At 40.1% G+C, this 20,929-nt stretch overlaps 2 protein-coding genes across 8 annotated transcripts in view; one reads left to right on the forward strand and one right to left on the reverse strand.

The window, feature by feature from the left end:
* Uev1A (Ubiquitin-conjugating enzyme variant 1A) overlaps positions 1–4,106 on the forward strand; it is a 50,531-nt gene extending 46,425 nt beyond the window's left edge. For all 3 annotated transcript variants that reach the window (XM_065443119.1, XM_065443120.2, XM_065443118.2), the window contains one exon: positions 1,310–4,106. In XM_065443119.1, coding sequence (XP_065299191.1) covers positions 1,310–1,450 — 141 coding nt within the window. In that variant the 3' untranslated portion in view covers positions 1,451–4,106. The remainder of the gene's footprint in view (positions 1–1,309) is intronic.
* LOC135911026 (uncharacterized) overlaps positions 1–20,929 on the reverse strand; it is a 79,943-nt gene that overhangs the window by 34,654 nt on the left and 24,360 nt on the right. The window contains exon 7 of one of the 5 annotated variants that reach the window (XM_070526999.1): positions 11,211–15,187. The exons of 1 other annotated variant lie outside the window; for it this stretch is intronic. In XM_070526999.1, the coding sequence (XP_070383100.1) occupies positions 15,149–15,187 (39 nt within the window). In that variant the 3' untranslated portion in view covers positions 11,211–15,148. 3 more of the 5 variants (XM_065443117.1, XM_065443114.2, XM_065443115.1) reach the window with 3 other exon arrangements.

Here is a 20,929-nt window from a genome sequence, read left to right on the forward strand (position 1 = left end):
CAGCAGCGTGTGGTACCCGCGGACTAGTTATTTCATCAAGCTCAAGGGGTGGTTCAGGGCCCCTTTAAGTGCGAAGCAAAGATGTTTGAGCACTTCGTGGAATTCTGCTAACCTTGCACGAGTAGGTAATGTGCAAATTCATGGTCTGCCAAATTTCATTGGTAACCCACATTTGCACTTCAGCGACACTTCATTGTTGATTGGTATGAAATGCATTGAATCCTATGGGCATTTGCCAAGGTTATCTAATATTTCGTTCTCGCTATATTTAATTATCATGGGTTTCGTCATTTCAGAATCGTTATCCGAGGGTTGTCATGCCAACATCGACATACTGCCTTCATTGTTCCTTCAACATCATTCTTTCATAATTCTTCATAGTCACTGCATTGTCATACAGTGTTCATGCAGTCATGGTTGACCGTGGCGAGTAAGTGTCATTGCAAAGTGGGCCGATCTAGGGAACAGTGTATGTCGCATGAAGCTGAAGCAATGGAAATCTCGGAATCACCACTACAGATTCTAAATTAAAGACGGAAATAAAGGAAGAACTGAGGACAACAGGTGCTCTGATTGGTATCTGTGGGTGACACGACTCAAGGCCCGAGAGTCAACATCTGATGAACAGGTCGTCTGCTTCCCGAGTTGCACACCCTCGAGGTATGTCGATATCATGGTCAAAGCTTAGGAATCCTTTCAATGCGAGTCCGGAGTGCGGTATCCATCGCTTAGCCGATGTGAGCACTGCCGACGTACTCGCACGAGCGAACATGAAAATGAAGTTTGTTTGACGCTCGGAAATTGTGTGATTGTCGTAGAGATAAGTGCGAAAGGAAATGTGCTACACATGTCACTCGGTGCGACAATAGCTGTGCATAGCCATCTAGTACACTGTAGCACAGCAACGGGAGTAGCCACCGTGAACTCAGCCTTAAGCTGAGTGATAACCTCCGAGTTTAGTGCATCGTATGCGCCAAAATTAAAAGTAGTGGCGTCTACGTGAACACCCAAAATAAAATTTGAACTGCGTGCCACGGTGACGTTCAGTAAGCAGGCACCACTCTACTCCGCCGTAGCTTTTGGTGTGGAAAGCATTGAAGGACAGGGAGCACTGCAAAAAGGATCAAAGGTGATCTTTGATTGCCAATAACTCTGCTTCTGCTGAATGTATTCAAGTAATTTTTGAGGCGAAGTATTTCTGTAATAGTGTACTTTAATGTCAAATGCATTTTTTTTACTTCAATGAAAAGTAGTTCGGAACCCCTTTAAGTAATGTGCCCCTGTGTTAACTGGCATGCCACTCTGGCAGGTGGAGAAGCGCAGCCTGAGTGTGCTCAACCGCTGGCAGAGGAACTACTCCATCAAGACGGTGCTGCAGGAGTTGAGGCGTGCCATGACCCTCAAGGAGAACCAGAGGATGGCCCAGCCACCTGAAGGATCCACCTTTTGAAAGAGTGGTGCTCTCCTCTTCTGTACTGGGCTGCTGCTGCCACCGCTACCACCACCGCTCTGTCTCTGTGTCTCATTTTGGACTTCTCTCTGTGCCCTCCGTTTGATTTCCTTGAAGCCGCAAACATGGCAGTTTTCTTCCCTTTAATATTTTTATGAAGCTGCTTGTCTGATAAACCTTCCCCCCCATCTGCTTTTAGTGAGCACACATACTGTTCTTCCTTAATGGAGGAGATAACCACATCTGCGGCCACAGCTAAAATTCCTTCCTGTTTTTTCCTCCCAGATATCTGCTCTTGAGTGTACTTTTGTGTTACATGGAGTTTCCTTTTTTCTTTCTGTTATTCTTTGTTCACAATGTGCACATATGGCTCCGAAGAACCTTTCACCTTTCTCCTATTTTGGATTTGAGCGCTAGTGGCACATAAAATTCTTTTGTAACTGCACCTTTAAAGCAAAAATGACAAGCTTTTCCCTTTCCTCAATAAGCAAGTACAGCCTTAGAACATTGGGACTTTATGTTGCCGTGTTTGCAATAGAGACCAGTCTTGTCTTTAAACTTGCAAACTGAAATATGCAGGAAAGGAAATAAAGAAAAAGCAGGCTATTTTGAAGTGGTAAACATTCTTCATATACATTTTACACTGTTTCTTTTTGGTTTGGGGGCTGGCCATGAACTTGCCCTGTACTCATAGGTGCCCTTCCTTCCCAAGTGCATGAAGGGAGCTCACTGTGTAGGAAATGGTAGCGGAACACAAGATGCTCATTTGGCAGGTTGACATCCATCAAATGTTGGATACCTCGGCCTTGAGCATTACTGAATAAAACAATCTACGCGTTTGGTAAGGAATGCCTTTTGACCAGTGTTTTGCTACAGTGCTCTATTCTCTGCCCGAGTTCGGCATGGTATTATGTGCATGTGCAAGATGTGTATTGCTCTTAACTGCTGATCTGCACAAAAACACATGTTGAAGAGTTGCAGTGAAGGTAGTGTGCACATGGCGTGCCTTGAGTTGTATGCCAACTGTGGCCGTAAGTACGATGTTCGTCAGCAGCGTTCATGAAATAGTAAACTCCATTAAGCTTTGGTTCAGATGAGCTCTTCACACAGACTTTGACACATATTGGAGACAAAGTAACTTGCCAGTGAATGGTGTTTCGTTGTACTTCCGATATATAACTTATTTTTACTAAATGAGTTCTGCAGAAGTCCGTGAAGTGAAGGCAGTTTGAGAAAGGAAAATATGCCTGCCACCTGGCTGTAGCCGAGTGCTACAAAAGGAACCAGCTTAGTTTCGTGTAAAGCAAACACTGTAGTTGACAAAATACAGCCTGGGGCCACCATATCAGAGCAGCTTCTCCACTTTTCAGATTCTGCTGAACTCATTTCATTAATATAACACTTCAATCTTCCAATTGTCGATTGATGCGACTTAGCACTACCATCTGCTAGCCTTCTGGATAGCTCAGTTGGCAGAGTCTGACTGCACCACCCTGGCAGTGGTCCTGGGTTTGATTCCCAGATCAGGATATTTTTCAACTACCAAATTTGGTTTTCAAGAAACTGAGCTGGTTTCAACTTGTAGCATTCTGCTACAGTCGGGTGGAAGGTAATTTATTTTGGGACTACTCCACATGGCACTAACTTAATTTCAGTGCAATGTGACATATTATTATCGTTTTCTCCTTTTACTTTTTTATACCTGCTGTGGGTGTTGTAGATTTTCTGTGCTGACTGAGATTTTGTTGTGTGTAGGTGCAGTGCACACTGCATCAAAATATTTTTGTTATGTAGCTGCCAAGGAAATTGGGAATGGAAGCTAGTTACCTTATTTTTGTCTTGGTATTGCCTGCAGTCATGTGTAAGTATGATAGGTAACTGCACATGTAATGCAAAATTACTTTCTCTTCGTTTTCTTTTTTTGTGTGTGTGCGTGTGTGTGTGTTAAAGGGGTTCTGCAACACCTTTTCTTCAAAACTGAAAACATGTTGGAGTGAGTGCAATGCCTTTCAATGAATGTATCAGATTTTTTTGAAGGACCTAATAATAACTGATATAGAAAGCGTAGTTTTTACTTTCCCCATCCCTCCTCAACACGTTTCCTCTTAGCTCAGCTGGTATCGATACGAATGCCCTATCTTTCCTACATTTCCTTTTTCCATGGTGCACTTATGGTAACCTTTCAAGGTGGTGGCTGACAAAGGTGCCAAGGAGCGACAGTGGAGTGTTCACAGAATGGGCAGGACTCATTTACAGCCACCGCTTCAGTGTTTGCTTGAAAATTGGAGGGGTGTGCATGCGTGTGCAATCTTTCGCTCGGGAGCAACTCGTGATCAAGAATGATTGCTCAGTGCCTGGCATCTATGGGCTGTTGCACGGATCTATGACATCAAGTGGAGCATAATAGAGGGTGACCTCAAAAGCCACAGGAGAGAGCCAGCAATTTTTTATACAAAATCGTGGGCTCCCTGCTACACGTGGCAGATAAATATTTGGCTCGCATGTTCATAGCAGCACTGCCTACAAATCACTGCAGTTTTATTAGCAGTTCGAAAAGTGTTGCAGTGCCCCTTTAACATCAGGAGAGAAAGAAATGCATGTAAAGTTTGTGTACTCTGAGGGAGTGACATAATAAAGTGTTTTTGATTGCTTCAAAGCTGTGTTGCTTTTAGGCATAGAGCTCTTTAAACATGGTTCAGGACAACATTCATTTGGGCTAGGTGGTGCATACTTGAATTAGGAAGGAACAGCGCCAACTAAGACGATCGCGAGAGGGAGAAGGACACAGGACAAGCGCCAGTCGTTCTCCCTCTTGTGATCGTCTTAGTTGGCGCTGTTCCTTCCTAATATGAGGTCTTTAAAGCAAGCTGTTTCAGCCCTTTATTGACAAATAATAGTCAATGCAATACATTCGTTTCATTTTTTATGTTTGTCATGCTTGGGTTGAACATAACTGTGGTTCTTGCTTTGAATTCCAAGTGACAAAGGTTTAAAAGTGTGTGGAGAACACTGAATATAATATTTACAGAATTTCTATTGTGATAAGGCCATTTCAAGTTCTTCTGGCAACTTGTGAATATAATGATGTATAAAGGCATTCACAGCCCTAAATATTACTTCACACATGGTATAAGTGCTTCTCTCCTGATGTCTGAATAAATGCAGCACATATAGTACAGAAATTAGTATCGCACACCTCTCATTTAGAGACTTTTGATTTCTTGATACATACTGTCAGTAATGCTCCTTCATAAAATCTCTTAAAGCAGTTGATAGCATTCAATGGCCTTGCTATCTCTAAGTTTAATGCGTCGGTGTATATCAAATTTGCACTGGTACAGAATGTCTATGGTGGGTGTATTGGATTATTAGTACCATATTGTGTGTAGCTGTGATCGTCGCACTACTGGAGTTATGGCACACCTGCAGTAATGAGACTGATGATCGCTTTTTAAAGACCTGCCATTTTCTTTCTTAGCTTATTGTTAAAAATCATAATATGCAACCTCAATTTTGCGGTGGTTCGATGCAGCAGCGCAACTGCAACGATAGTGGTGGAATCCCATAGAAAATGGCCTCAAAGTGAATGTGACTTTGACAGCAATAAGGTAATGTTTGTTAAATTACATTATGGCCTTGGCAAATGTCTGCAAGTGTAATGTGTAACACAGGCATAGGGCTCGTACTAGAATGAACAAACCCCTTTCTGTCACCGTTAAACGTACTGAAGTGTAAATGACCTCCTTGGACATATAGAAAGCTGGTGCAAAGGCAGTGTACGTTGTGAAGACCAGCATAGTTCAGGACATTATGCAAAGTTGAAAGGACTTGCACAGGGTTTGTGTTGCATAGAGTGTGCTACGACCACAAGTTTCAATTCAAAATTAGACGCCTTTTTGTGGAAGTTGTAGATTCACTAGGCAATCCGTGCCATGCCAGACTTGCAGTGTGTACAATATTTTTTTTAGCTTAATCTTTTCAATTTATTATAATTTGATGACCCTCATGCAGTTGTATTTTAGAGTGCAGCTCTTAGGCACCAGTTCCTACAGCGAGCATCAGTGTCAGCAGCGTAACTGAGTGTGCGAGCACAGCGAAAGATGATAGAGCAATCGCGGAGCGCGAGATGAAAGTCGCGAGATACCAACAGCGGAGACCAATGAGAGCGGCCCCTTCAGTGACGTGTGCACGGGGAACTAGTATCTGGCGGGCCCGTCCGACTGCTCGTTTCGTACTATCATCTGATTGTGTCAGCTCTCGCTCGTGCTTGTTTGGTTTGCTTAATTGGTCTGGTATCGTTTGCACTTGTTTTGATTGTCATGGTTTGTGATTTTTGTAATCTGATTCTATGCACAACGCAAATTGTTTCGTACTTACTGGAAGCCATGCGGGCACCAGCGATTACACTGGAACCTTCGACAAGTCATGTATAAAAGCCGATACGCTTGACCCGCAGATCAGTTTTCCGACGATTGCTGACTCTGCTCACCGCTATCATTGCGCTTGAGTGTTACTCATTTTGCTGGGCACAAGGTCGCCCAATAAAGAGTTAAATTTGTAACTCGTAGTTTTGACACTGTGTCATTCTTCACTCTCACTACCACGTGAAAATATAATCAAGATATAAAGTAGTGTCCGCCAGTTCTTTCTAAACAGTTAGCGACGCAACCGGTGGAAGTGCTTCGTCTGCTGCACCTGCTAAACTAGCTGCTGGAGCAGAGGCTCAGCGCCGCCGCCAGGAGAATCCTCTCATTGAGAACCAAATTCTTTGCCACGATATACTCCGAATTCAAAACAACTAAAGAGCTAGTGAGTGTCACAATTGTCGGTGAATTTTTTTTTCTTTTTTTTCACTGGTAAGTTCTCTAACTCCATCCAGTACACTGTTGATAGTGTGTTCAAAAAGGTAAGGCCATATCATAGTCTTGGGCATTGTAGAATATGCAAATTGCTTTTGGGCATCTGCCAAAGCTAAAAATGAAAATAGCTAAGGGAAAACAATTCTCAATGAACAGCAAGCCAAGAAATGGGGAGGGGAGGGGCGGAGAAAAGGCAGAGAGAATCATGACGAAAACTACGCTAGCAGGAAAGGAAGATTTCAATATTTGTGATTTAAGTCTGTAAATAAAGCTTGTCTCATCAAATTTGGAGTTGTTCTATGTGAAGCTTCTTTTGAAGTGAGATTGGACTGAAAGGCTAGTCGGTTCATGATTACAGGAAAAAAACTGCACTTCAAAAAGGGGTTGGGGGAGAAAAGGATGCATGAAAGGAACCACAGACCCTGTGCTGTCTTATTTGCTGAACATTCTTTAGCATCCCAGCACTGTGTTGAAGTGCTCGGTGGATGTCGACTCAAAAACAGAAGGTTGCAGAAAAGAGATGAACAACAAGTGTAAAAGACAATCCTCAGGGACCATACCTAAATATAAGCCTGCTTTAATAAAAAGAAAAAATGCAGTGTGCGTTTGACCACCAAAGCATGTTAACGTGAGCACATGGTATGCAAAACAGTTTCAGTATTGTTCACATATCACTGTGTCGTGTTTCGCAACAACCTTTCGGGTAGATTAAAAATTTTCTTTCAATTTTGCTTGTTTTTACCTTTTTGCCTGTATCGTATTTGCACATTTTGTTTGGTTGTCGGTCGCTTTAAGTGAAGACTTCAGTGAAAGAAATGAACAGAAACAAGGAAGTGCTTCTAAAGTAAAATGGTAGTTATGCTTTTTGTGCAATCTGCACCTTGAGGTGAGGGTGTCCTCTGCCTTTAAAGAAAGCATACTGTTACACTGTTTGAATGCATCCTTAAGGCTTAGTTCAAGGTATGCTTAACGAGACAGCAGATAAAGGTCTTTTAGAGAACTTGCACTGACCAGATGTTGAATTCTAGTATCCTGTTTATAGTTGCCAATGCCAGCTGCTTAGGTTTAATTGGAAAAGAAACCAGTATTAACATGTTGCACAGCTGTTTCTTTCCTTGCCTGTGCTTGATGTGGGTACCTTCAATCAAGGCACTAACTTGATTGAACATAGTAGTGCGAGCCCCTGCACATCTGTTTTGTCATGCCGGTTGTGTGCAGTTTTCTCATTAATATGCGGTACATTTGAGAGTTCGAAAAGGCAGTAGCATTTCAAAGCTGGGTAAAACAGCTGCCTCTGCAGCATGCTGTGTGAAGTGGCATTGCTGTTAGCATAGAAAGTTCCATTGCACATTACCAATGTTATGCATCACCTCTAAAATGGTGAGCAGTGATTTGTTTGGCAAAGCTTTTTTGAAGATGTGCTGGTACTTATGCAATCTGTGCTGTACAAGAATGCTTGCAAAAGTGAATGACTATCATTTAATCATGTGATAAATTCAGTTCTCATAAAACTCACATGTACGATATGGTGTAAGTGCAACCAATAGGGTTACTTTTAAAAGCTGTTGTGCAAATTGGCAATTGGCAGCAGCCAGAAGCTGTTCACTCAATTGAACTAGTTCTGTGTATTTTATGTATTTGACATATAGCAACTTTTATGTTTGGTAATCTCAATTATGCAAGTGTCCCTGAAGTTTTCAGTGCACCATATACAGAGAGTTTCACTTCAAATATGTGCCAAACTTGAAATATATGCGTAGTGCGTGCTGATGGACGTGCCACTGGTGGCGGCCTTGCGCAGAACACGAAGGAGAGGAGCCAGGCGCGCGCCGTAGTTGTGTCGTTGATAGTGCTTCTCTGTCTTATTCACGTTTTCAGAGCAAAATGAGCAACACCCTTCGCATGTGTGGGGTGGCCAAAGCTTCAAGGAATGTCGAAGAAGAATTGTTGCAAGGTGGGGGGCTCAAATACCGGCGAAAACGTGCCGCGGCGACATGGTTCTAATCATTCCCCGCAAAGCTTCATCAGCGGGAGAAACAGTAGCAAAAATGGGTTGTCGCTTCGGCGGGAAATTTCTTGTTCTCATCTGTTCCTTTGTCTCGTCGGTGTTTTTTTTTTCTCTCGATCTAGGCGCGCAAGCGACGAAGTTCGTCTACAGTGCGTCATGCGGTTTAAAGGCATTTTGATAAAGTTGGGAATGCCGTTTGCCGCTTGTATTGTTTTCCGCGTCTTTAACGCGTTGTGCTAGCTAGGCAGCACGACTGCACGAGCGCATTGTGTTGTATGTTAAAGCTACACTCTAAGAAAATTTTACACCCTTCGGAGTGTATATTTGCCACACAAAGATAATCGTCATCTGTCCTGCCCGCATTTCCTTTCTTGAAAACGCTGCGCTCGTTACTTTCCTGTCGGGAATGAATGCTATGTCATGCTGATAACGCGCATGCCGTTCGTTACTGGAAAGTACCGGGCTCGCCGCATTAAAGAAAGGAAATGCAGGCAAGACAGATGACTATTATTGTTGTGTGGCAAACATACACCCCAAAGGGTGCAACTGTTTTTAGAGTGCACTCTAAAAACAGTTGCACCCTTTGGGGTGTATGTTTGCCACACAACAATAATATTGTTGTGACAGATGTTTAACTGTTGCTAATTGCTCAATGCATAACTCTTGTTGATTCTTTTGAGCTGCGAGGTTTTCACCAGGCCTCGTTTGTAAAAGGTATACGAAGATCAAAGTGCTTCTTAATTTCCCGGGGGTCTCTCTCTGTCTGTCTGTCTCTCTCTCTCTCTCTCTGTGTGTGTGTGTGTGTGTGTGTGTGTGTGTGTGTGTGTGTGTGTGTGTGTGTGTGTGTGTGTGTGTGTGTGTGTGTGTGTGTGTGTGTGTGTGTGTGTGTGTGTGTGTGTGTGTGTGTGTGTGTGTGTGTGTGTGTGTGTGTGTGTGTGTGTGTGTGTGTGTGTGTGTGTGTGTGTGTGTGTGTGTGTGTGTGTGTGTGTGTGTGTGTGTGTGTGTGTGTGTGTGTGTGTGTGTGTGTGTGTGTGTGTGTGTGTGTGTGTGTGTGTGTGTGTGTGTGTGTGTGTGTGTGTGTGTGTGTGTGTGTGTGTGTGTGTGTGTGTGTGTTTTGTTTTTTGGAAATGTGTTTAGAAAATAGGTAGTTCGGGGTGAGAATTGCTAATAGTTGCTGCATATGGTATTTTTGTTCCATTTTTCGCTAAAAACTTCGCGCCACGTTTGGGAAGTCATCACACCTCGATGCTGCCTGAGCAGACTTAACACGCCAAGCGATTTGTTTCACAACGTAGTCCCTTCTTGCATGTGAATTTTGTACTCAACTGAATTCTTTCTTATTATAATTACGCTCCAGAGGACTAAACCCTGCCTTGCCGCCAGCACTCATCTACTTTGACTGGTGCTGCTCTGCCTTTAAATATATCGTGTACGTGACACCTCTCTCTATTAATATAAAGAAGAGTACTGAAAAGTTAGTCAGACTGTAGCTTTGTACGTTTCCAAGCAGCTCCCTTGGGAAATTTAATATTGGAAAAACTGCAGCGGGAACGGCAGTTCATCAGCGTATGCAGCAGAATTGCATCGACGGTACATCACTAACACGCGCTTTTATTAACCCGTGCATTTGACGACTTCGCTGACTAGTGTACGCATTTCCATCAATAAATTCGCAATTACTCTTCTTGAGGCGGCTTCGACTGGACTCATTCGGCGATGTCACGTGTGTTCATTGGCAGAAAAATCACAACGGCATATGCAGACATCGCACCATGCGGTTTTGTTTGATATAAGTCTGCACTAATGACGGGTGCTGATTATTGAGGTACAGAAGCAGCATTACGGCAAGGGTAGAGTTAAAAAAAAAAACAATCGAGAGATCGCATTACTCAACAAAATTTATCGGCTAGTTAACATGAGCTCCACTTCATGTAAATGGGGTTCATGGCGTTTGGCTGTGGGACGCACCTGGCACGCATGTGGACCATGTTGTCCCAAATACCGGTAACATCGTGTTCATACCCGCTCCCACAGAGGTTAGCGTCTTCCCTACAGCTGTCACAAAAGCAGCAGCCGGGCACCCGAACAAAGGAGAAATCGCAGCCGCGAACTCCAGCCATCCTTGCTGCAAAGGGTTGTCGTCTGCTACTGCTCCCGCGCGTACTGTTGGAAGCGCCCACTAGGTGGCTATCAGTGGTGCCTCTATAGGCAGTGCACGAAGTCTATATGCAAATGCTACGTAGTTGGACGGAACCAAGGTAATGTTTGCCGTCACTTGGAGATACTCGGATTATTTTTTTCATTCTGCCTAATTATGTAATTATAATCAACTTCTCAATTATAATTAAATGAAATATTTCGAGAAAGCTGTCGAGCAACATGGGGAAACTCCCGATACAGCTTTCTGTTGCTCAATACCTGCTACATAAAGGTGTTTTCCCCAGAAAGAAGCCCATGCCTCGAGTGGCCAGTTGCTCGTCAATTTCACATGTTTTCGTGGGATTATTTCACGCTCGGAAAAACACTTCTGTAGCACATATTTAGCAGCAGAAAACTGTATTGGGATTTTTTAATGTTGCTCCACAATTTTCTCATTGACACTTTCCATATAATTATAATAATTGAGAAGTTAATTAAGAATAATTATGTAATCAGGCAAAATGGAAAAAATAATCCATGCATCTCCAAGCGACAGCAAAAAATATAACCTTGGTTTGGTCCAGCTATGTGGCATTTGCATATTTTTAATGTTTGGCTCAGGTTACGTGAAATGCCCTGTAGAACGATTTAGTACACATGCAAAAAGATGCCTAAACTTGGTTTGTGGACAGCACCTTGAGACAATTACAGATTCCTTGTTTTATACATGGTTTACAAATGATTTACGCAGTCAGACAACAGGGTAAGCACCATTTATTAACAATATAGGCAAAAGTTATACATATTGTAAAGTTGTACATTGGGGTTGAGGTAAAAATCAGGTATATTAAAAGGATCTGCTCTGGAATTGGAGCAACATAGGAACGTTTGTTGCTGGAAAACAAAAGTGTGACATATCCTTCATCATTGCAGAAAAAGTCTTCGCAGGTTACTGACATATTAGGGAAAGTTTGCATCACTTTCCCATGTAACCTCGGATAACCACGGGACGTACAATACACATTCCTTTAGGATATATGGCAGATTTATGAATGCCTGGCAAGACCATAGGAAATTCTGGTACAATGATGTTGAAATATCAATTGGAAAGGTGTCGAGTGGAAATGTGCTGTTCGATTTGGTACTGTGACTATATGATCCATAACCAGTCGTGTTTCAAACCCAGTACTTGCACACCCTTATCATATAGTGAGTAATGTGTCCCCTGGAACGATTAATTTTACACAGTTAGAAACAGCGCACAACATGGGACAAGAAATTGAGACAAACTCTCACTTTCTTGTCCTGTTATGTGTGCTGTGCCAGTGCCATGTATAAACTATAGTTGTTGAGCACAATTGTATGCAGTTGTGTTCCACTATGTAATGCAAGACCACTACGTGTATCATGCATCAAGTGAGGCATTATATTTTTAAGAAAAGGATGTCGTAAGCCATTATATTTTTGATACAAGGGTTTGGTCACAGTGTCCACTCTTATGTGCTTTAAGATGAGGTATAAGACTGCCTTTATATGCCCAGAGAAGTATATATAGTTACGATTTAATGTGACGAAGTTTCCACAGTTTGTACTTGATGCGATGTATCCTTAGTGAGCATTTTCTTTTCCGGGCTCAAAAGAAGATCCTCCAGACAAGCAAGGTTCACACTTTTCCTGAGCCTAGCCTATGTTCTGTACGTCTCGCAAAATGCACAGGATAAGTGTTTAGGAAGGGCGGAGTGAAGCTGCCATGACGCTCGAGGTCTGCTCAGAGCATTCACAAATCTGTCTAAATATTTTAAAAGACATTTATCGATGCCGTTCACATATTCAGTTAAAGTTCAATATAAATGTTTACTGATGGATAGCCCCGTGCATTCTGTCTTGACACTGGATGTTTGGAGTTTATAGAATATGCCCTGGATACCTATGGTTACTTGGGTGTGAAAACTCCAAACCCCTGTACGAAATGTAAACATTTTCTATCCAATAGGCAAAATTAAGTTAGGTCAACCAAGCTGACATTGTGTGTTGGTAAACCTGCTGTTCAATGCATCATTGGCAACACATTTGTCATACATGGCTTACAGGTAGTAAGCTGCAAGACAAAATATTTTTGGCAAACATGGTATGATCTGTAAACACGTTTCAGTGAAAAAGGCCTGCAAGCCATTGTACTACTGTAAATGCAGAAATAATTCTGAGAATTCTTGTACAGACTAGGGATTTAGCTGCTGCAGTAGCAGGAGTCAAACCTCTATAGTAACTTATGTTTTCAACAACTTGTAAAAGAGTGTGATTGGCCATTTGGAATCTTTTGGAAGAGTTCAAACTTATTAATATGCTAATAGCACATGCTATAGAAAAATATGAAGTTCAAGAAACGCTGCCAGCTTGTAAAGGCAAAGAAAACTATGCAAAGCAGCTAGGGCTACTCTTATGTCTGTATCGTCCAATTTCTGCAGTTTTCCAAATAGGACAGTCTTTAAATGAGCTCTGCACATTGGGCTGCATCACAGTGTCAGTCTGTTTTTGTGTGGTTCAATCACGGGAAAAATCCTTAGCAGTTGTAACCATATCTCATTAGCTACTGTAGCTCCCAGTTCTAATTTACTGCAATCAACTACTAGCTTTGTGGTCAGAGACCAAATATTTAGTGTGCTCACACTAACTTATGAAAACACAAAACCATGTGTGAACTGGTAGTGATTACTTAACAGATTTGTCAAGCCTATTCTATAATAAACTTAATGTGAAAGCAGAAAAGCAAAATTATTAGACCAGTACTGACTAGTTACTGTTTACTTAGTACATAAACAGATTAAAGTTACGTTTTTAATAAAAGACATTCAGCCAACAATCGGAATAATTTGGCATGTCAGCCAGGCTAGAGCTCCCGTTTTACCGAGATGCAAATGACACAATCCAGAATGGAAAGATCTTACCTACAAGTTAAATATGACAAGAGCACTTTAGCATTTTGCAGTATCATTAGACCTGAACACCCCTTAGCTTATTTAAAGCCATAACCAGCTGTTAACAAAATAGGGCATCTTGATATTATCACTGCAAAATAAATGTTTTCAACATATTATGAAACCAAGAGCAAGAAGATATGCATTAAGAAAGGGATGATGCACTAGTCTGTCATTGCTAATTATAAATTTATAGACGTGTTTAATAATCTAAGTGCAGCAATCGCTCTACATTGTTGTATCCTCTGTTTTATTTGCATTTAACAACAAAAAGAGGCAAAATAAGATTTTGTAGCAGCCTTCAACCACTCGTACTATATTTTTCACACATTTAATTGTCATGTCAGATGGACACTATGGAAAATCAAAAACCGTAATTATGCTAAATAAATATTCTCTTTTTCAAAGCCATGTAAAAGTGATTCCCCCACTCAGAACAACAAAGCCGAGCAAGTCAGTAGGGATTTGTGGTTTAGAAAGGCAGGCCTACAAAAAATGGACGCATTGGTGCATTGTACTTTTAATGTTTCTCACGTCCCTGTTTTGCATGTGTGCCTATTTAAAAAAAATAATAAATCCCCTCATTCTTAATGTCACTAAGAATTGAGATAACCGTCCAGGAACATTTTTCATCGAGGCAGAGCTGAAGGCCTCTTAAGAATTTGCTCGACTTTTGATCTTCACTAACCCATCAACACAGCAGTGCTTACATAGTGAGTTTTCAGCGATGAATGTTTTCAGTTATTAAACTAGTACTGACATCACATTTTAGACTTTTTTATTTACATTTTTTTGTGTTAAGTGAAGATCCTGAGCCTTGAAACTGCAGAAAAAGTACAGGAAAGCCTGAACCCTAAATAACTTGCTATGCCAGGTGTTCCTGGGAATACATTACGCAATTTTTAAAAATTGCCTGTTGCAGATAGCACAGTTCTAGTCCTTGAGCTGGTTTACTCGAAGAGGAGTACATTACTTGCATGAGAAAGTGAAATGTGTAATCGACTAACAAAATTCACAAATAAAGCTTTTAACAAATTACCGTACGGCACATAATGCAATTTACAGATTGTAGCCGGTGAGACTGCTAGGCATAGCCACTTAAAAAGAATTCTGTGGATGACACCATTTTCAAGATATATGCCATCAAATTTACAGCAAAAATGCACTGTTGTTCCACCTACCATTTTACCAGAGCACTATCTGATGCATTGAAGCACAAAAGTAACTGGACCGCCAATGTATTTCTTTGCAAAGTTCAGGTATTAATTACTTGAAACTAGTGTAATCCTGAGAATTCATTCCAAGTGGCTCTGCCTTGTGAACCCCCCCTGGCTACAATTTGTCAAATGCAAGATGTGCCAAAATATGTACAGGTAGTTAGCTAAAAACTTAGTCAAATTTTGTTAATTAGTCAATTATCTATTTTGACTTCTTAAGCAAGTAATGTCTGCATTTTCTAGTAGACCAGCTCAAGAACTAGAGTTGTGCTATTTGCCACAGGCAATTTTTTTTAGATTGCTTAAGGTCTTTGCATAAACACCTGGTATAATAGCTTTGCATGAACAAGTTTCAGTTTCCTTTCATAGGGGGTGTATGCATCATGATGCATACACACCTGATACCTTGGGCTGTGCATTGAGTAGCAGCATAACAGACTGCCAGGTGAGCCGGTGCCAAAATGTTGTGATGTCGCCCTCCCATGTGATCACATTCTGTGTCATGGCATCACAGTGCAGTCGCCTCCTGGGAAAAGAAACTGAAAGTGGTTTTAGAAAGCTATTATAGTGAATTATTTAGGTTGCTCTGAGGCTTGCCACTTTTCAGTTTAGTTTAGAGGTCGAAGACCTTCATTTAACAAAAAAAGTTGAAAATATTGTGTCAGTACTCCTTTTAAAAAATAGAGGATTGAACACAAAATTCCCAGAATTCCCAGCAGTGATGGACATTAGAAATTGTGCACTAATTGCCAGCAAGCTCTTTTGTTAAATTCCACTATCTGTTCATTACTAACTTTAGCACACATATTACAACTGTAAAATTGAAGCTGTTCAGTGCCACCTAGTAGGAATGCAAAGACTAGCACGAGTGTAAAGATTTTCATTAACAAACAGTGAAATGCGCTGGCAGTTTACATACTTTCCTACAAAGCCTTTCATAAGCACTGCGACACCAAGCTATATTGAAAACTTATCCATTTCAAGGCTGGTTTTGGAGGGCAACATCTCGAAATCAGTGCAACGCCTTGTGCACTAAATGGCTGCAATTTCGTAAGTGCAACTTATATGGTAAAGTTAGTAAAAGTAAAAGCAAGCTTTAGTTAATTCAAGAGCTTACAGGTAGTTATTGCATAATTTATAACTGCCAGTGCTATGAATATTGACCAGTGATCATTACCACTCAGTCTCGAATTCACTATTTTTATTCATTAGAGACAGTTGCTGCTGAAACATCTGCTATGGCATTTGGCTATGGGCCCATTGACAGTGGCATCATACATTGCCATGAAGCCACATCAAGCTGAAAATTTGCATGCATCCTGTAATTGCCACTAAAATTGTGTTTCTGGCATGGCCAATATGTGCAAAAATATGGCATTTGAATATGTTGTTGAAGATAATATGGTATTTTATAAGAGTTAACTGCTGGGCTAGTTGGTGATCTTGCATACTGAAAAGATGTTGCGCCAAAAAACAACACACACAAGAAAACTTTATGCTCGTGGTGTCGTCGTCTTTCTTGTGTGTGTTGTTTTTTGGCGCAAAATCTTTTCAGTATATAATATGGTAGTTTTATAAATGAGTAAATGTATTGTACGTAGTGGACCAAAAATTTTAGCTTTAAGTATGCATTTGTATTTCATTTCTTCTTTCTTGGCCTTAGTGCTGTTCGGTTGTGGGGTAGGCTCTTCTAGATCTATCTTCAATCCCATGTGCTACAATTCACTTACGCAAGGTTAATTATGCTTAGAGTTCTGGCACAATGAAAAAATAGACATTCAAATAAAAATTTAGTCTCTGCTAGTGTCATACGAAACCAGTCTCGACTTGTAAGGTTTCGACAGGATAACAAGTGCAGTCTCGAAATGGAAGGCATTGGTTTCTTTTGGCACTGGGTTATGCTGCTGTTGAGTATTCCAATTGTAAAACTCTCACAGTTTCCTCTATTAAGCTAGGTACTCTAAGCTTCTCTGCAGTACTCTTATAATATGCTTCAAGCTTGACTATTACACTGAAGCTAAACATTAAGAAAAAAAGAAGTATTGGTATATAGTTTCCAGTAATAGGAAAACTATGGCAATGATTGTAGTGACTTGAGCATGTTTTTCCAGATATTGAAATGTAGGATATATGACAGAAATATGAAGGTGGGATATCTTAAAATTATACATGGATGAGTAGGTTATAACACCCTTCTAAAAAATTGCAGCGATTCGTCTGTGTACGAATACAAAATTATACCTCATACAATGAAACTCATGCAAACTCTGTGTTCTGCAGGTACAGGCATAATGCATAATTTTGGGGAAATAGATAGAAAAAATGCAACTACACAGCTGGAATTAGTTATACATGAAGTAATCTGCATGGTGAAAACAAATGTGACTAGTGTATCTACAGGAATTAAAGGTAATCAACCATTCTAACAAACAACTTGCATAATTCATAAATATAAAAACAAAACAGTGGATGAGCAGCAGCTTCCAATTTGTGTACAGGATGACGTAGTCTCCTGTGGTTCAACAAAAAGAGTATAGTAGTACAGGATGATATAGTTGTCACCTGTGGTTAAAAAAAAAGCACATTTTAAGAGCACGTGATATCTCTGTAGTAGGGAATTAAAAAAAGAGAAATAACTAACAATTCCACTAGGCAAATGGGAACACTATTGTGGTGTTCAAAAACTTCCCTTGGAGGACATGTACCAGCCTGAGAAATGCTACCATGACATGTGTGTGTGTGTGCCCTTGGAGGAACACCTGTTTAACACTTAAATGTGATCCTGTTGTCCCAGTGAAACTTTACGTTAGTTGCAACAGTACCGTTTGTGAAAAGAACATGTGCATTTGAGCGTCTGCACAGCAATTGTTCACTGCTTCCGTGAGACCACAGCTGCAATTGCAGCATGACCACTGCTTATGAGACTTATGAGCACATTGTAGAGATACAAAAACTTGTACACATGCAACATAACACTCGTAACTATTGAATACTTTTGCTTATACATTATGCTTGATCATAATTAAAACCCATCATCTATGCCTGCACGTCCACTTATTCCAAGTTAAGGTAGCTGTAGTAGCTGTAACGTTGCATCATGCCTTAGTAATTTCGCACACTCATCTCAAGAAAATTGTACTAAATCATTAGCACAAAGGCGGTACTAATGCATTCAAAAACAATTAGAGATGCTAACTGGTTGCTTATGGTAAACAGAACACACCTACCACTTTTTTTTTTCATCTGCCAGCATTTTTGAAGAATCGCCCACGACAAATAACATGAATCTTGCTTTTCAGATCGGTTATTCAAAGAGGTGGATGTTACTAGCACAGCAAATAACAATGTGCAGCTAATGGACTTACACAACTGCTCTAATTACATTTTTAATCAGTGAGTTTAGGGCACACATTACAGTTGTGCAACTGAAATCAGTCAATTATCATGGCACGACCATTCAGTAGGAATCATCAGGACAATACCACATTTGAGATATACACCCTCAAAATGTAACAAAATATATTGGTGTGTAATGCAACTTTGTCTCGCAATGCATAACAAAGGCCTTGTAAACAAATAACTGAAACGCTGGCACATTTCGCTGCAGTATTGGGAATTCACACCTCAACACTCTCGCTAGTCTCGAAATTCACATAAAACAGACAAGCTTTAAGCACAGGTTGGCTCAAATCCTGCAAATGTAATATGTGCGTTAATGCAATTAAACATAAGTTGATTAGTAGAATTTGTTGATTAGCTTATTGCAGATTGTCATTTGAAGGGGCGTGCAAATATTAAAAATTCTAAATATAAATCAAATATCAATCAAATTTTTGCAGTTCAATTCATATTTAGATTTGTATTCAGTTCTATTTGTATTCAAGAATTCACCATTCGAAGTTGCCGAATATTCATTTCATTTGAATGCTTTAAGGGACAACAACAGTTTTTGCAGTCTACAGGCAGAAAGACTGATAGAAATGGAGACTTGTCTGAATGATTCTGGTCCATGAGAGCCACGGTTCTTCCGCACATGATCCAGTTCCTGAACATGGAGGAGGTCACTTATGCACAACAGTTACCAGCCATTAAGTAAGCATGTCTCGCCTTAAGCAGTCTACGAGTTTGCTGTCTCTACTTAGACAAAGCAATTTATTATTTGGCCAATTTGGCCATGCTTGGATTCCTTCAAAACAATACGCAGTGCAGTACTATTGTTCTTAGTTACTTTAATGAGCACTACATTCTACTGCATGCATCTGTGATGTACAGCTGCTTCCTTTTATTCATTACTGTCACTGTCATCATGCCCCAGATACAATCATATTTTCTTTTGTTTCCCATTTACAAGCTTCTCAGGTGATCTGACATCCTGTTGTTAATGACATTAAACATATCAAATAATGTAAGCAAGCCTTTTCTTGTCAAATAGACTCCATGGGACTTTTCATTCCACTTATTTTTTAGAAATTTGGAATATTTGATATTTCAAGATAATTTTTCTCAAATATTTGTACTTGATTTGATTTGAAATTTTTGCTATTCAAACACCCTTAGTGAATTGTGGTACAACTAATTCCTGCCACTTCAAGTAATGCAGCTGTGTAATATATTCAGAACTGTGTTATCTGCTGAAGGTGATTTTCTAAAAGGTGTAAAAAACTGGTGGTATTTATTACTCTTGGCACTGGGGGCTATGAACCATGGGCATAAACAGCTACTATACTGCGCTCTTTAAACTGTATAATTGAGCTATACTGTGATCAATCACACTACATAGGAAAACCTCATATATTAGTTACTGAGATAAAAAAAATACTATGTTAATATCGCCATTCAGTGAGATCTGTATAGTCATATATATATATATATATATATATATATATATATATATATATATATATATATATATACAGGAATTGAAATATACACAATATTTCAAACAGCATGAATAAACCATTAAAATTAAAAGATTCTATGCCGGTACTTTCACAGTTGTGGTGCCAACTTGGAACAACCTCTAGCTTCATATTCAGAACTGTTTTCTAATTGGGAGAGTGGATTTGAGCTAAGCTGAATGCTGTAATCTACATTTCTTCTGTGTGAACAAATGTGCAAATGCCTATGTGCCTAGATGTACTTAATAGCTACATTGAACAATGCATACCTTAAGAACAGATACATTGCAATGTTATAAAATTATCTTCACTATACAGAGCCAGTGTTTCTACATAATGGTAGAACAGCTCATTTTGTGCCGCTGCGGTTAGCTGCAGTGGCAGCATTCCAGTGCTTGGCAGGTATGTGGAAGTGGGACAGACTATGGGGGTGTGTGCCATCTACTAACAAACATATACACAGTTCTGAAATTCTCCAAGATATAAAGCAAGACCTTGCAGCATGTTACAGCTACAGTTTAAGCTAACAGTCGCAGCTCAAAGACCAAAATTTTGCAAAACAAGAGCAAAGCTGCTGACAGCAGCCTTGTCTAAAATTAAAAGGACATGTGAACATAACTTTCCATCACACTTCTAGAAAACTGTTTCTAGTAAAACAGAAACAGTCCTACTAAGTATAAATGTAGACTAACATATGATATTAACTCCTTCCGTGCCTTGGACGAGCTGGGTTCATCCATGTATTTCTGGTAAAAACAGCCAAGGACGAGCTCAACTCCTCAGTGGTACTTTGCATTTTCTAGCAATGCCATGAACAAGCCTAGCTTTGTCTCAGTGATTAGTCATGCTTTTGGTAGATGGCAACACAAAATCCGTGAGACAGTGCAAGAAAAGGTGGCATTATTCTTTCTGGGGGAATTAAAACATGTTGACAACTGGTTGTTTTTAAATAATCTGGCCATTTTTGGTCAGCATTCAGGGCAATAACGTGGCATGGGAGGGGTTAATCCACTGTAATATTTCCTTTCTTGAAGATAAAGCACACATGGTTTATACAGAAAAAATTACACCCAATATGTAAATGGCATGTGAATAAAAGATGCCTTTTAATTATGTACATTGTTTATGTGCAGCACTGCAAGGCTTCCAGATTTAAACTACAGGAAAGAAACTTTGTGTATATGCATAAGTAGAAAAACCTGGAGATGAAACAAATTAAAAAATGAATGGCTGTGACAGGTTATAAAAACACCTACAAAACATTACTCTGTGTTTTACCAGCATTACACGTAACTTTCGTGTAAGTACAAATTGGAAAACAATTTAGTGATAAATAGTTTCAGCACAATATTACTATGAAATTTAAATTTATTCCAGGCTTCA

Source organism: Dermacentor albipictus, chromosome 1 (assembly GCF_038994185.2).
Source record: "Dermacentor albipictus isolate Rhodes 1998 colony chromosome 1, USDA_Dalb.pri_finalv2, whole genome shotgun sequence".
Classification (NCBI taxonomy): domain Eukaryota; kingdom Metazoa; phylum Arthropoda; class Arachnida; order Ixodida; family Ixodidae; genus Dermacentor; species Dermacentor albipictus.